The sequence below is a fragment of the Acomys minous genome (genome assembly GCF_964271855.1).
Source record: "Acomys minous genome assembly, chromosome: 3".
Taxonomy (NCBI): domain Eukaryota; kingdom Metazoa; phylum Chordata; class Mammalia; order Rodentia; family Muridae; genus Acomys; species Acomys minous.
In genome coordinates this window covers 22,062,317-22,078,371 of record NC_140485.1, presented here as the reverse complement: position 1 = coordinate 22,078,371, position 16,055 = coordinate 22,062,317, and the positions used below count along the sequence as shown (strand labels likewise).

General features: G+C 41.6%; 1 protein-coding gene across 3 annotated transcripts in view; it reads right to left on the bottom strand.

The window, feature by feature from the left end:
• TRPM7 (transient receptor potential cation channel subfamily M member 7) overlaps positions 1–16,055 on the bottom strand; it is an 89,174-nt gene extending 73,119 nt beyond the window's left edge. For all 3 annotated transcript variants that reach the window (XR_014777859.1, XM_084775255.1, XM_084775256.1), the window contains exons 1-2: positions 15,922–16,055; positions 1,722–1,801 (exon numbers count right to left, since the gene is read on the bottom strand). Coding sequence is in view for 2 of the 3 variants with exons in the window: in XM_084775255.1 (XP_084631381.1) it covers positions 1,722–1,801; positions 15,922–15,924 (83 nt within the window). In the remaining variant the exon portion in view is untranslated. The remainder of the gene's footprint in view (positions 1–1,721; positions 1,802–15,921) is intronic.

The following is a 16,055-nucleotide window of genomic DNA, read 5'->3' as shown; positions in this document are numbered from 1 at the left end:
CAATTTTCAAAGAGTTATGTACCTAGCTATGTCTATATGACCCATGCTTCTGATTCTAGGTTGTGGTAGGACTGACTTGAGCTTGAAGCTAGATGGGGCTACATACTAGGCAGGAAAGACAAAACCGACCAACCGGAAGAAAGAAAAAAGCAATCACATACCCAAACGATGTGAAAGTTACAGAGCAGGTAATCTGTCAGAGAACAGGGTTTGACAGAAAGGGCAAGATCCAAAGAGCTTTTAAATCAGGATTCTCAACCTCTGGGTTGTGATCCCTTTGAGGAATCACATATCACATATCCTGTGTAACATATTTATATGAAGATTCATAACAGTAGAAAATTACAGTTATGAAGTAGCAACAAAATAACTTTATGTTTGTGGGTCACCACAACATGAGGAGCTGTATGAAAGGGTCACAGCATTGGGAAGGCTGACAACCACTGTTTTAAATGCTTGCCATGTCTCTTTCCTTGCTAGGTTAAGGAATAACTTTTTATTTGTATTTTTAATTTATTTTCTTACTAATTTTAGGCTTAAAAAATCTTAACAAGAATATTTCTTTTTGAACTTTACCAGTATGTGTGCACACCACTGGCAAGCACATGGAAGTTAGAGGGCAGCTTACATTGGTCAGCACTCTCTTCCACTGAGAGGACTGAACCTCAGTCACCAGGCTTATAAGGAAAGCCCTTTTCCCTTACCTACTGGGCCATCTCTCACTGGCCCAAGAATTATTCTTTTAATTTTTAAATTTTATTTATAAGTAATTCTGTGCATATAAGTGTAACTGTTGGGGTAGGGGGATATGTGTGTATGTACGAAGGACAGCAGAGTCTAAAATGAGAGTGTGGCCAGATGCCCTGGGGCTGGAGTTACAGGCAGTTGTAAGCAACCCAATGTGGATGTTGGAAACTGGACTCCAGTCTTCTGTAAGAGCACTTGCTGGGAGGTGGTGGCGCACATCTTTAATCCCAGCACTCAGGAAGCAGAGGCAGGTGGATTGCTATGAATTCAAGGCCAGCCTGGTCTACAAAGGGAGGCCAGGACAGCCAAGGCTACACAGAGAAACCCTGTCTCGAAAAATAAAAACAAAAACAAACAAAGAGCAGTCAGCACTCTTAACTGTTGAACCATCTTTCTAGTCTTAGTAAGAAAGTTTCTTTTTTTTTTTTAATGTTTCTTAAGTATTTCACAAGATCAACTTTTTCTATATTCGTAGTCTTTAATTTTCATATTCCTTTCCTTTCATAGCCATTTTAAAAACCAAAAGGGATACCTATATTCTCTGGTGACAGTTTTTCTAGTAAATGTCAGTCTATATACATACACAGCAATATATAAGATGCTTTGGATTTGATCTCCAAGCAAGGAGGCATGGGAAGTGCTTACTAAGCTCATATTTTTCAGCATCAGCCATAACATGCATATTAAATAGATATACAATAAACAAATTCTGAAATATCTTTTTGTTGTCAGGGGGTGGTAGTGGAAAGAACTTTATTATAGCTTCTATTGAGCTTAGACAATTAGAGTTCAGAGAAACAGCTTAAAGGGAGAAATTCTAGAACACTGGCACCTTGCTAAGTCTCTCTTCCCATTCTCAAAAGAAAAATTAACAATGATCTCAAATTATTATGTGCATTTGTCTGCTGTAAGTAAATAATAACTTTACATCTAAATTTCTAGAAGATCCTAAAAGAAATCAAACATGTGCTTACCTGTGAGGGTCTTTGGAGCTTGGTATAATATACACACACTCCCTCTTGGTCAAAGTGCTCTCTATCCAGGATTTCTGGGACTAAAACAGAGAGTTCAAGGATGGTTTAGAAGTTTACAACCTGCTAATCTAAGGAAATAATTTCCATAATAGATACATATAACTGTGTGTAGTATTTAATTTTTTAAATGTACTCAATGGGTGCTATATACTATTCTCTGTGTTTGCACATCTAAGTCATTAAAATAACTGACCTGAATCCAACATGATTTAACAGTGCTGTGCCAAAGGAAACAAACCAAGTATGAGCATCTCACAATAAGGCAAAAGCCTCAAGAGCGACTAAGGAGATCCAAAGCCATTTAAGAGTCTAAAGTGACAGCCCTGGCAGGTGTGGTGGCGCACACCTTTAATCCCAGCACTCACGAGGCAAAGGCAGGTGGATCGCTGTGAGTGCGAGGCCAGCCCGGTGTACAAAGGGCAACTAAAGCTAACACAAAGAGACTCTGTCTCGAAAAACCAAAAATAAATAAATAAAATAAAAGTGACAGCCCCATTTAGTTTTGAGAAAGCAAAACCCAACCTAAGCTTTCAAGTATTTCTAGAAAGCTAAAGGGCACATAATGGCTAATGGTAGAGTGATATAAAAAGACAACAAGCAAAATGCTAGTCAAAGGAAAGATACCAAGAAAAACTGTTAAGCATCAACAGAAATAGAGATTATCTATGATCCACACAGAAAAAAGCCCATCTCATCTGATCTTGGAAGCTAAACAGGGAAGGGCCTGTAAGCACTGAGATGGGAAATACAATGAGTTATTAAATAATTAGAACATTTAATCTAACAAATTTGTGTATCAATCTTAAGTAAGATCAACCACATCAAAGAGATTAAAAAGCAAAGCAAAAACTCAATGAGGAAAATTAAACTGTAGATCACATAAAATCACATAAATTAGCCCGGCGTGGTGGCATACACCTGCAATTCCAGCACTTGGGAGGCAGAGGCAGAGGCAGGCAGATCTCTGTGAGTTCAAGGCCAGCCTGTTCTACAGATTGAGTCCAGGACAGCCAGGAGTATAAGAGAAACTGGTCTTGAAATTAAAAAAAACAAAAAACAAAAAACAAAAAAAAAACCAAAAAACCATAAGTTTAACATATTTCTCTCTAATCAGGAAAGATATTTAACACAAGGGTTTTTATTTTTAAACACAATTAACAAGTTCAATTTGATGAACACGTGCCTATTTCTGCATCCCATATAAAAAGACCATTCACTTTGTTTAGGCAAACAGGAAATTTATAAAAAGTGATAGTATATTTATCCATAAAGGATGAATCACAAATAGTCAGACAATGTACACTTGTAAAATATACTGGCTGATCACACCGTAATTAACAAAGCACAGATAAAATTAACCCTCAACTTTTAAAACAGAATATTTAAGAACCAAAATAAAAATTACAAGTATCAAGACAGACTGTGCTGGTGTGCAGCTTTAATCCCAGCACTCAGGAGGCAGAGGCGGGTGGATCTTTGAGTTGAAGGCCAGCTTGGTCTACAGAGAGTTCCAACATTACACAGAGAAACCCTGTCTCAAAAAAGATGTATCTAAAATTCTTGGATGTGAGTAATGCTTCAAACATTTTGCTCTAAAGGCTGCAGAGATGGCTGAGTGGTTAAGAGCACTGACTGCTCTTCCAGAGGACAAGGGTTCAATTTCCATCCCCCCACATGGCAGCTCACACTGTCTGTAACTCCAAGAACTCAGACAGACAAACATGTAGGCAAAACACCAATGCACATGAAATAAAAATAAATAAATAATTTTAAGATGTTCTAGTTTGCTTCCTTGTTGTGGTGATAAATACAACTAAAAACAAGGTTTATTTCAACTTGAATTTCCAACTAACAGCCCATCACTGAGGGAAGTAGAGGCAGAAACTGAAGCAGAGAGCATGGAGAAATGCTGCTTACAGTCTTGCACAGCTACTTTCTTGAACAGCCCAGGCCCGCCTGCCTAAGGACAGCACCTCCCACAGTGGACTGGGCCCTCCTACAGCAAATAACAATTAAGAACATGACCCACAGACATGCCCACAGGCCAATCTGAAGGAAGGACTTTCTAAATTGAGGTTTCCTTTTCAGAGATGTGTAAAGTTGATAACTGAGGCTAAATATAGTCTAAATTGTATGAGAAGGGAAAGTATAGCCTTAGAGAATGGAGAGGAAAAAAGAGCTAGGGAAGAAGACGAGCTAAATGTCCAAAATAAAAAATATATTAGGGAGGCTGAGTATGGTGGCGCAGGGAGGCAGAGGCAGGCAGATCGCTGTGAGTTCCAGGCCAGCCTGGTCCACAAAGAGAGTCCACGACGGTCAAGACTACACAGAAAAACCCTGTCTGGATAAACAAAACAGACAAGCAAGCAAACAAGTGTGTGTGTGTGTGTGTAGCCTTGGCTGTCATGGACTCACTTTGTAGACCAGGCTGGCCTCAAACTCACAGTGATCCGCCTCCCAAATGCTGGCCCTATATAGTTCCTTTTAGCCAATCATAGTGGGGTACACATGTAATCCTAGTACTTGGGAGACAAGAGACTAGAACATCTTGAGATCCAGGCTAGCCTGAGCTACCCAGTAAAACCCTGTTTCAGAAAATACACACAAACTCTCACTCCAAGAAAGAAAAAATTAAAAAAACAAAAAACCCTAAATCAATAAAATAAAAAACAAAATTACAAAAAGCAACATTGGGCCAGTGAGTGACATGGGTCAGTGGGTAAAGGTGTTAACCTGAACCTGATTCCTGAAGCCCACAAATAGGAAGAGAGAACTGACTCCCAAAAGCCATCTCCTGACCTTCACATGTGTATAGATATACACATGCACCAAATAAATAAGTGCAAACAGAAAAACAATAAAGCATAACAAAACAAAAAATAACAAGAAGGAGAACAAGAATATAAAGTTAGGTTAATTCTCTAATACTGAGTAACTAAAGACTGTACAGGCTTGCTCAGTGGCAGAGAAATTCTTAGCGTATGTCAGGCCCTGGATTCAATTGCCAGCTCTGCATTAAAAAAGTTTTTTTTGTTTTGTTTGTTTGTTTGGGTGGTTTTGGTTTTTCTTTTTTCCAGACAGAGTTTCTCTGTGTACTCACTCTGTAGATTAGACTGGCCTTGAACTCAGATATCCACCTGCCTCTGCCTCTGCGTGCTGGGATTAACGGCCTCCATCACCATGCCAAGCCAATTTAGGGTCTTTAATCAACATTTTTCACATAACGCCGTTAATTTTGCATAGTCCTTCCTGAACCTTCTTTGTCTAACTAAAATCTGCTGATTTTTTGAAGAATGTGTTTCTCTTCCATTGTTCAGGAAAGAAAATACATTAGGAAACTTGCAGCCGCACTACCCCAGCAGTCTTTTTGGAATACCTGAAATTTCACTGATGTACACCTTACATTTCCTTCTCAAATTCCCTACCCTTTATCATTCTCAGTCTCTTATCCCACTACTGAGAGATCTGCCTGTCTCTGCTCCCTGAAGCAACCAGAACACAAGTGCTACAAACTCCTATTAGAACTGGCAAGATAGCTCAAGAGGGCAAAAGTATTCATAGCACAAACCTAATAAATTGAGTTCAATCCCTGGAGAAAGGCAGGAGGAACACTGTGAGTTTGTGAGTAGCCTGAGCTACACAATTAGACCCTTTCTCCACAAAAACAAAACAACACAAAACAAAATTGTCCTCCTACTGTACCAACACATTCACTTTTCCTTATATGACAACTATGATGCCACTCAAATCCAACCACTGGCCCCAAATCCCATACACTCTAAATCAAGGACATTCTTCACCAATTTTGTAATTTTTTTCCTTATATCAATTGGCTCATTCCCATCAGGATGCAGCATATTATCTCCAAGTCTTTAAAGAAAAAGCACCAACTTTTTCTTGACTCTGTTTTTCCCTCAAGATAACCAGTTCGTGTTTCTGCCTCTACTTGAATACCACAAAAAACAAACAAACAACAACAACAAAACCCTGGGGGGGGGGAAGAAGAGGAAGAAAAGCACTAGAAGAAAATGGGTTTTTAAAAACTCTCCTCATCTCCTATACCTACTATATAAAATGGGGTTTTCAAGTCAGCTCTTCTTAAGTTAGTTTTCTTCTTACTGAAACACGGTCTTCCCCTATGTAGCCTTGGCTGGACTCAAACTATGAAGATCAGGCTGGCCTCAATTCAGAGATCCAACTGCCTCTGACTCCAGAGTACTGCAAATAAGGGTGTGCACCACACATCTCTCTAAAATAAATTTGACAGACTACCAAATGATGTTCTTTAGCTCACCAGGTCAATTCTTAGACTTTGTTCTCATATATAAAATAGAAACACTTAATAAAGTAGATCATTATTGATCTTCCAACATGGTCCACTCTTCATTTCCTTGCAGGATTCATTCTCTTTCCCCATTTTGGGGGTGGGTAGGGGTTGTTAGGGATTGAATTCAGGGACATGCCCATATCCAATGGCATGTTCTACTACTACACCATATCCCTAGCCCGCCACAATTTTTTGTTTTTCTTTTTAAAAATATTTATTTATTTATATTTACAGTGTTTTGCCTACATGTACACTTGCACACCAGAGGAGGGCACCCAACCTTATTTTAGATGGTTTTGAGTCACCATATGGTTGCTGGGAACTGAACTCAGGACTTCTGGAAGAGCAGACAGTGCTCTTAACCACTGAGCCATCTCTCAGAGGCAGAGACAGGCAGGCGGATCTCCGTGAGTTGAGGCCAACCTGGTCTACAAAAGTGAGTCCAGGGACAGCCAGCCAGGTCTCAAAGAAAAAAAACCAAACCAAACACCAACGAGAGAGAGAGAGAGAGAGAGAGAGAGAGAGAGAGAGAGAGAGAGAGAGGAGTTTATTTCAAATCTTCCACTTAACTCCTATGTCACATTATCAACTGTCTCGCATCAGCAGCTCCTTTGATACCTAAAAGGCACCTCAATTTAAAATTGAACCTCTACACAAACACTAACTCTTCATGTACTTTTGCCTAGCTCAGCAAATGGTAAATTAATTCTCTTAATACTATAATGACTGAAATACAGCTCCCTAGTGTGGAGATTTCAATCAAGTGCCATCAAGTTCAAAACCCTGTAGGCAAGTCTGTGGGTACATTTTCTTGATTAATAATTGATAAAGGAGGGCCCAATGAATTGGGGGCAGTACCATCCATGGGCAGAAGGTCCTGCTTTGAATAAGAAAACAGGTTGATCAAGGCATAGGGACCAAGCCAGTAAGTAAGTTTTCCTCCGTGGCTTCTGCTTCACTTCCTCCCTGCAAATTCCTGCTCTGACTTCCCTTAGTGGGTGGCGGAGTGTGACTGGAGAGTTGTAAGCTGAAACAAACCCTTTCCTCCTCAACTTACTTTTGGTCATGGTATTTTTTCACAACAATAGAAATCCTAACTAAGACAAAAATTGGTATCTACTATAACAGACCTGATGATGTTTTGGGAATGATTGAGGAAGGACAGGCATTAGAACTTTGGACTGGAAAACCCATTGAGTGTTCAGAGCTTAATTAGCTGCTGTGGGAACTCAGAAGAGAACACTCAGGACAGAGCAGACAACAGAGGCATGGCTTGTGTAATTTTAGAGGGAAATTTGAGAGTTCCTTAAAGACTATATGGGGCCATTCATTCCATATTTTGAATTAAGAAGGTGGTTCAGCCGAACAGTGGTGACTCATACCTTTAATGCCAGCACTCGAGAGGCATAGGCAGGCAGATCTGAGTTCAGGCCAGCCTGGTCTACAAAAGCCAGTTCCAGGACAGTCTGAGGTACAGAGAAACCCTGTCTCGAAACCAAAAAAAAGAAAAAGAAAGAAAAGAAAAGAATCGAATCTGTGGTTCTGGTCAGTTGGTACAGAAGAATCGGCTTTAATTAACAAGAGACCAGAACCACTAAAGCAAAATTTTTGCTTTCTTGGGAACAGCTAGGGCTGAAGAATGAGCTGTGGTTAAGAGAAGAATGGCTCTTTTTCATGGCACCTCCTAAGCAGCCAGCCATGTCAAGATGGAGCTGACTATCTCCTTCCCAGCCATCAGCTCATTGAAGTGGGCAATGAACGCAGATCTTGTACTCTCTATGAGAAGAGCATGGCCACAGAAGTCCCTGCGGCTGCTTTGAGGGAAAAGTGGAAGGGTCTGTGGTCAGAATCAGCAGTGGGAACAACAAACAAGGTTTCCCCATGAAGCAAGGTGTCTTGAACCACAGCAGACTGTGCCTGCTGTAGAGCAAGGACTAAAGAGAGAAAGCACAAGTTTGTTCTCGGACGCACTGTGGATGCCAATCACAGCGCTCTCGGCTCGGTTATTGTTAAAAAGAAAGGAAGAGGCAGGAGAGAGAGAGAGAGAGAGGGGGGGGGGGAGAAAAGGGGGAGAGAAAGAGAAAGTATACTTACTCCTGGAAGATACTACTGTATCTCAATTGTTGGGGTCCAAAAGAGCTCATGGAGTCTGAAAGCTTTTCGATCTCTTTAAAGATGACATCTGTGAATACGCTGTCAGATGGTCCTTAAACAAAGAATGTAAGGAGCCCTGGACTAAAACACCTAGGATTGGACATCTTGTTACTCCACATGTCCCCCAACACAAATGCCAATGTATTATTCAGAAAATGAGATTTCAGAATATGGTAAACTTTGGCCAAGAGAATGAAGAAAGCCAAAGAAATATGCCAGGAACAGATTGCCAAAAGATGTAGATGCCTAGGCTATCTGAGAGTTTCTGCTTCTAAATCTGAGTCAAGTAAAAAATAAGTCTTTAAGAATAACAAATAACCCAGGCTTGGTAGTGCACATCTTTAAATCCAGCACTCCGGAGGCAGGGGCAAGTGGATCTCTGAGTTTAAGGCCAGACTGTTCTACAGAGTGAGTTCCAGGATAGGCAGGGCTACAGAGAAACCCTGTCTTGAAAAACAAACAAAAGAATAATAATAAATGACCAGACCTTTAAAAAAAAAATAGAAGAAGAGAAAGACAAGAAGAGCATCAAGAGGCAAAATCTTCTGGGAACTGTTTCCTCAGGGTCAGTACACAGATGCTGTGGTCCAGAGTGAGCCAAAGCTGTACCCTGCATTGGCCCAGAACTTGGTCGTGGATAAAAATGAATGATCTGAGGCATGAAATGGTCAGAGAGGGCAGCTGGGGCTTGGCACAGTGAGAGATCAGGAGAGACCAGTGGTAAAAGTGCAGCCTCAGTTGTAGTAGAAGGTCTAGGAATGAAAAGGCCATGAAGCAGAGTTGAAACTTTGTACCATGTAACAGAGTCAGAGTCCCTGAAGAGAGCCCAGAAGAGGCTACTGGTGAAAAAGTATAGACTAGTTGCAGCCGAGTCTCCAGAATCTGAGATGCCGTTATCATGGGAAAACCGCAAAGGCAGCAACAGCTGTGGAGTGGAGCAGGCCTGAGATGCTGTATGTGAAGAGAGGTGGGGCTACTCCTGCCCTTTGAACCCAGAAGATTGTGAGTCCCAGATGTTTGACGCTTAGCTTTACACCACTGGACTTTGGTTTTGTTTTTATTTGAATGTAACTGTGCCCTGGTTCTTCTCTCTTTCAATAACAAAGCATTTAACTTGTTTTTAGGTTTTACAGGAACCCACAGTTGTCAGAAATTTGCTATTTTATAGACTTTGAACTTTTAAAGTGTTTTAATTTTTAAAGACTGTCATATGTTTAAAAGAGAATTACAGTTTAGTAGTAATGTAGGAGTCAGTTGTCCAGATTGCTACATCAACTTGATACAAGCTAGAGATATCTAGGAAGAGGAATCTCAGAAAATGCCTCATCAAATTCCAAGTCTAAGAGGCTTTTTCTTTCTTTCTTTCTTTCTTTTTTTTTTTTTTTTTTTTTTGAGAGGCATTTTCTTGATTAATGATTGATATTGGAGAACAGTTTACTGTGGGTAGTAGTACCCCTGGGCAGCTGATCCTGGGTTTTATAAGGCACGAGGAGCTAGCCAGTAGGCAGCATTGCTCCAAAGTCTCTGCTTCAGTTCCAACCTCTAAGTTCCTGCTTCAGCTTCCCTTCATGATGGAGAGTGACCTGAGTTATAACATGAAATAACCCTTTTCTCTCCGAGTTCTTTTTTGGTCATAGTGTTTTATACCAGCAATAAAAGCCCTAACTAAAACACTTTTTAAAAATATTTATTTATTTTCATTTGATGTGCACTGGTGTTTTGCCTGCATATATATATGTGTGTGTCTGTGTGAAGGTGTCAGACCTACTGGAACTAGAGCTACAGACAGTTGTGAGCTGCCATCTGGGTGCTGGGATTTGAACCTGGGTCCTCTGGAAGAGCAGCCAGTGCTCCTAACTACCAAGCTATCTCTTCAGCCCCTGATGAAGACACTATTAAAACTTCAAATTATAAAGATTAAAAACAAGCTGGGCACTGTGACACACGCCTGTGGTCCCAGCACTTGGGGAGGCAGAGGCAGGAAGGTATCTTTGAGTTCAAAGCCAGCCTGGTCTACAAAGCCAGTCCAGGACAGCCAAGGCAACATAGAGAAACCCTGTCTCAAAAAGTATAAATAAGTAAATAAATATTTAAAAACAAATAAAGTTACTTAAACAAACAAACAAAAAAACTATTTAGAGTATGTCAGAAGTGTCCCATGAACTATTATAATTACAAATTATATATTTTATAAAAGCCTTGAGGTTTATATGAAAAATACCTGGATAGTTGTTTATAGTTTGCTTTATAGAGTCAGGCATGGTAGTTCACACCTATAATCCCAGCACTTACGATGCTAAGGCAGAAAGAAGACTCACTAGTTTAAAGTCAGCCTGGACTATAGTCAGTTCAAGTCCAGCCTGAGCTACAGAGGAAGATTTTGTCCCAAAATAATAAAGTATGTAAATAATTGCTTTATACAACAATATATAATAAGGTTATGGTGTTACAAGAATTTACTGGGCCTTACAGTTTCAGAGAGGTAAGAGTCCTTCGTGGTAGAGAACCGGCAGAAACAGGAGGCTAAGAGCTCACATCTTCCACCATAAATATGAAGTAGAGAAAGAACTGGAAGTAGGCTAGACTTCTTTATCTCAAAGCCCACCCCTAATAATATCCTTCCTTCAGCAAGGCTGCATCACCTAACTCTCCCCCAACAGCACCACCAACTGTGGAGCAAGTGTTCAAATGCCTGAGACTAAGAGGGATGCGTCTCATTGAAAGCAGATGCTTAGAGGTAGATTTTCTTAATAACATTAACTTTTTCCTAACAAAGCAGCAGACATGCCAAATAAATGGACCCACCTATCAAAAGCCAGGGATAATATTTGGATATATAACAAAACTTAATCTGAAAAGGGGATACCTAAAGAAGTTCTGAAGCAGCCGGGCGTGGTGGCGCACGCCTTTAATCCCAGCACTCGGGAGGCAGAGGCAGGCGGATCGCTGTGAGTTCGAGGCCAGCCTGGTCTACAAAGTGAGTCCAGGACAGCCAAGGCTACACAGAGAGACCCTGTCTCGAAAAACCAAAAAAAAAAAAAAAAAAAAAAGTTCTGAAGCATTATCTACTAGACAGCCTGGGTTTTACCCTGTAAGCAAATGGCATTAACACACTGTCTGTCTCTGAATAGTCTTTATTAGTGTTTTTTAGTCCTTTATACAGAATTTACTCCCAAAGAATCTATTTGGGTTAGGTGATGACTAAGAATCCCCTCAAGTGGCCGGGCATGGTGGGTCACGCCTGTAATCCCAGGACTCGGGAGGCAGAGGCAGGTGGATCATTCTGAGTTTGGGGCCAGCCTGGTCTACAAAGGGAGTCCGGGGCAGTCAAGGCTACACAGAAAAATCCCTTTACTCTGTCAAAGTGAAATGGATAAAACTAAGCTGCATATAACCTGTCTACATGTAAGAAACTTAGCAATAAAGGAAATTCTACTATAGGTTTCATGTCAGTGAAAGAAAATATGGTTAATAGAAAATACATTTTACCAGTATTTTTAAATGATTTTACTTTTTAAAAACAAGGATTTTTGTTTTGTTTTGTTTTTGTTATGTGTCTGTGTCTGGGAGTGTGCAAAATGTACTTGCTGACTTTCAGATGCCAAGAGGATGTCAGACGCCCTAGAGCTGGAGTTACAACTGGCTGTGAGCCACCCAACGTAGTGCTAGGAACCACACTCTGATTCTCTGAAAGAGCTGCACGTGCTCTTGAACTACTGAGACATCTCTTCAGCTTCCAATCTTACCAAACAAACAAACAAACAAATAAACAAACTTAATATCAACACCTTTCATCTGAGAGCTCACAATTATAGTTTCCTTAAATATCAAGCTCCACTCCCAGGCATCTGGTTTGGCAGATCAACACCTACCTACCGCTTGGTAACTTGGGGATCTTTTCCTCTGTTTAGTTTCTCCATGTAGCCCTGACTTGTCCTGGAACTCATTATGCCTCTGCCTCCTAAGTGCTGGGATTAAATGTATGCAGCACTGATGCTGACGCCACCACCACTACCCGGCTTAACTTAGAGAACTCTAATAAGTGACTACGATTCTTTACTCCCCCACCCCCCAGTCAGGGTTTCTCTGTGTAGCCTTGGCTGTCCTGGACTCACTTTGTAGATCAGGCTAGCCTCGAACTCACAGAGATCCACCTGCCTCTGCCTCCTGAGGGTTTAAAAGCGTGCACCGCCATGCCCAGCGCTTCTTTACTCTTATGTAATAGAGAATTAAGTGTTTCCTTCATAGTCTTTTTTAAAAGATTTTATTTATTTATTTTATGTATGAGTGCTCTATCTGCATGTATTCTTACATGCCAGAAGAAGGCACCAAATCCCGTATAGATGGCTGTGAGCCACCATGTGGGTGCTGGGAATTGAACTCAGGACCTCTGGAAGAGCAGCCAGTGCTCCTACTTGCTGAGCCATCTCTCCAGCCGTTACTTCATAGTTTTCTGAGTGATTAATATATAGTTGGCATTTGTAAAACACTTAGAACAATAGCCACATTTAAATGCTAACATCATATATCAAATTTTGTTTCAAGTTTTACTTACAAAAATATTTTCTATGTCTGTTATAGTAAGTTATATTGTTGTTGCTTTTCTTTTTTCTTTTTCTTTCTTTTCTTTTTTTCTTTTTTCTTTTTCTTTTCTTTTTTTTTTTTTTGGATTTTTGAGACAGGGTCTCTTTGTGTAGCCTTGGCTGTCCTGGACTTGCTTTGTAGACTAGGCTGGCCTCAAACTCACGGTGATCCGCCTGCTTGTCTCCACAGTGCTGGGATTAAAGGTGTGCACCTTTATATTCGCTGGGCATGGTAGTGTACACCTTTAATCCCAGCACTAGGAGGCAGAGGCCAGCCTGGTCTACAAAGGGCAGCCAAGGGTACACATAAAAACCCTATCCCTGTCTCAAAAAAACAAAAATAACAAAGACTTGAATTCACATGCTAAAGTGTAAAGTGAAGCTCTCTTTCTAATATTAAAAAGTCCTTCTCCAGTCTCCTCCTCATAGTAACAGCTTCTTGGCTACCTTTTCTTCTGTCATTTTTGACACACTACAAAGTAAGTAACCAAGTCTGTTAGATTTCACTTTGTATATTTACAGTAAGTAAACTGTCAAGGTTGCTAAATCCTTGATATGGCTTGGCTTAGGAGTCTTTTCTTTTCCATAAGTAAAAGAAAAGGTTAAAGTTTCCAGCAGCCTGGAAATTTCAATAGTTGAGGTATTAGGTTATTAGTGTGTTTAAATAATGGTAGGAGAGACCAAAAAAAAAAAAAAAAAAAAAGGTGCTTCAGACTTTAATCCTAGCATAGCTCCTGACATCAAATAGAGAAAAATGACCATCTACCTTTAGAAGTTAATAATGATAGCAAGCTGTGACATTAAACCAGGTGGAACAGCATACAACTATAGCAACAGTTATCCAGAAGGGGAGACATGAGAATCCCTCAGGCCCACGAAGTGGAAACTAGCCTGGGCAATGTAGCCAGACCCATTCTTAAAATGAATGAGAGAGAGAGAAAAAGAAAGGGGGGGGGGAGGGGAGAAACTATTTTAATCTGATAAAGATGCTTCACTAAGAGCCAAATCTACCAGAACTGCTCACCTTCACACAGCAAGACTTAACAGGTTCTGAAAATTCTAAAGCTAGGAGGTCGTGTGGCATATACCTTTAATCCCCCCAGCACTTGTGAGGCAGAGGCAGGAGGACCTTGAGTCCTAGGCCAGCCTGGTCTACAGAGCTAGTTCCAGAACATTCGGGACTATACATATACATATACACATATACATATACGCAATCTACATCTTCAGAGAACTGAGCATACTAACCAAAAACACCCTATATTGACGGAGAACCATTTTCTAAATCCAAACTTGAACTGAACTAGGGTCAATAAATCTCTGAAAGTACTACTTCAAATTAGATTCTTTTTATCTTTTAAAAATAAATGAAAAGGTTCAATTCTCTAATTCACTTGTATGCACGAGCTGTTCAAACTCGTTTAATAGTTGCAAAATACCATTTAAAAGGTGATACACTGAGCCAGGCCATGGACCCTTTTAATGCCAGCAATCCGGAGGCAGAAGCAGATGGATCTCTATGAGTTCAAGGACGGTCTGGTCTACACAGCAAGTTCCAGGCCATACAGTTACTTAGTGAGAGCCCCTCCTTTTTTTTTTTAAGTGACATTGGGGACCAGAGGGGTGGTCTATAATGGACTCTTATGAAAACTACAACTTACAGTGAGAATTATACAGTATAGACTATTTCTAAGTAAATTTTTGGTCAGACTCACCTAAAAGGTAAGGAAACTGAACCGAGTTGTTGAATAAAGTATCCACGGTAGTGCAAGCCTTTAATCCCAGCACTCAGGCGGGAGATCTCAAGAGTTACAGGCTAGCCTGGTCTAAAGCCAGGGTTACACAGGAAAAACTGTGTTGAAAAACAAACAAATAAATAACAACTGGTGGTGGTGGCCTTGCAAGACACTTGGATTCAACTCATGCTGCATCAGAGTCTTTTAAATCAAAAACCTAAGTACTTAAGCGAAATGATTTAGTGGAGGTGGAGGGATTTGAGCTTTTCTTTTCAGCAAACAGAAAAACCCAGGTGGCAGACACTTGTAATTCCAGAGCTCAGGAGATGGAGGCAAGAGGATATGGAACTCAATTGACAGCCTCAGGATTTGAGGCCACCCTCCCCGGACTACATGTACCCAGTCTCAAAAAAAAAAAAAAGTGAAAACTCATTATTTATTGACACGTACTTTACAAGCAAAACCGTGGCTGAAGTTTGGTAAGGCACTTTGAAACCTAGCCTGGTGTGGTGGCGCACTGTCTTTAATCCCAGCACTTGGGAGGCAAGAGAGGTAAGCAGATCTCTGAATTTAAGGCCAACCTGTCTACACAGTGACTTCCAGGCCAGCCAGGGTTACGGACCTTGTTTCCGAAATAAAAAAAAAAGCCGGACAACTCAACCTGTCAGACTTCGGGCAAAGGGAGACCGCTTTGCATAAAGCCCGTCCTGCGAAGCTACCGAACCAGCAATGCCTTCCTTCCCTGAGCAGGTCCTTGACCTAAACGGGCTTTCTTTGTAAGAAATCTCCAAATCGGGGTTCCTGGCCTTAACAACAACAGAAGCTCTACGCAGCGCGGCACCGCACGGACGACTCCCTCCACCTCCAGCCGGCACCTCCGCTCCCAACTGTCTGGGACAGCAGACGAGCTAGTTCGACGCAGACCTGGCAACACACCACCATCTCAGCCTCCCAGAAACCGTCCCTTCCCGGTCCCTCCACACTGCCTGCTAAAAAAAAGAAAGAAAACCTCCAGCCACAGCATGGTTTACACCGTCAAAAATCACTCCCGTTCGGTTAAAAAAATAATAATTTAAAAAAAAAAAAAAAGTACCTGTAGAGAGAGTCTGCGGCACAAGCCAACAAGTCACAGCTCGGAACCCGCTCCCTTCCCTTTTCCGTTAACACCCCAACCCTCCCTCCTTCCCTCCCTCCCGTCCTCCCTCCCTCCCTTTCGGTGTCAACCCGGCAGCTCCTCGGCTAGCGGCGGCGCCCGGAGGGCCACCGAGTTACCCGGTGCGCCGCACACTCGGGCTCCCCTGAGGCCCTCCCGCCCGCCCGCGCCAGGCCCGGCTCCGTACCATTCTCCTCACGGGGCGGACTCCGGAAGGGCAGCGGCTCCTCCTCCTCCTCCTCCGCGGCCTGCAGCCATCTATCGGAAAGCGTCTCCGGAGGCGGTGGCACGGGCCACCGAACAAGGACAGCCCCGGGAAAC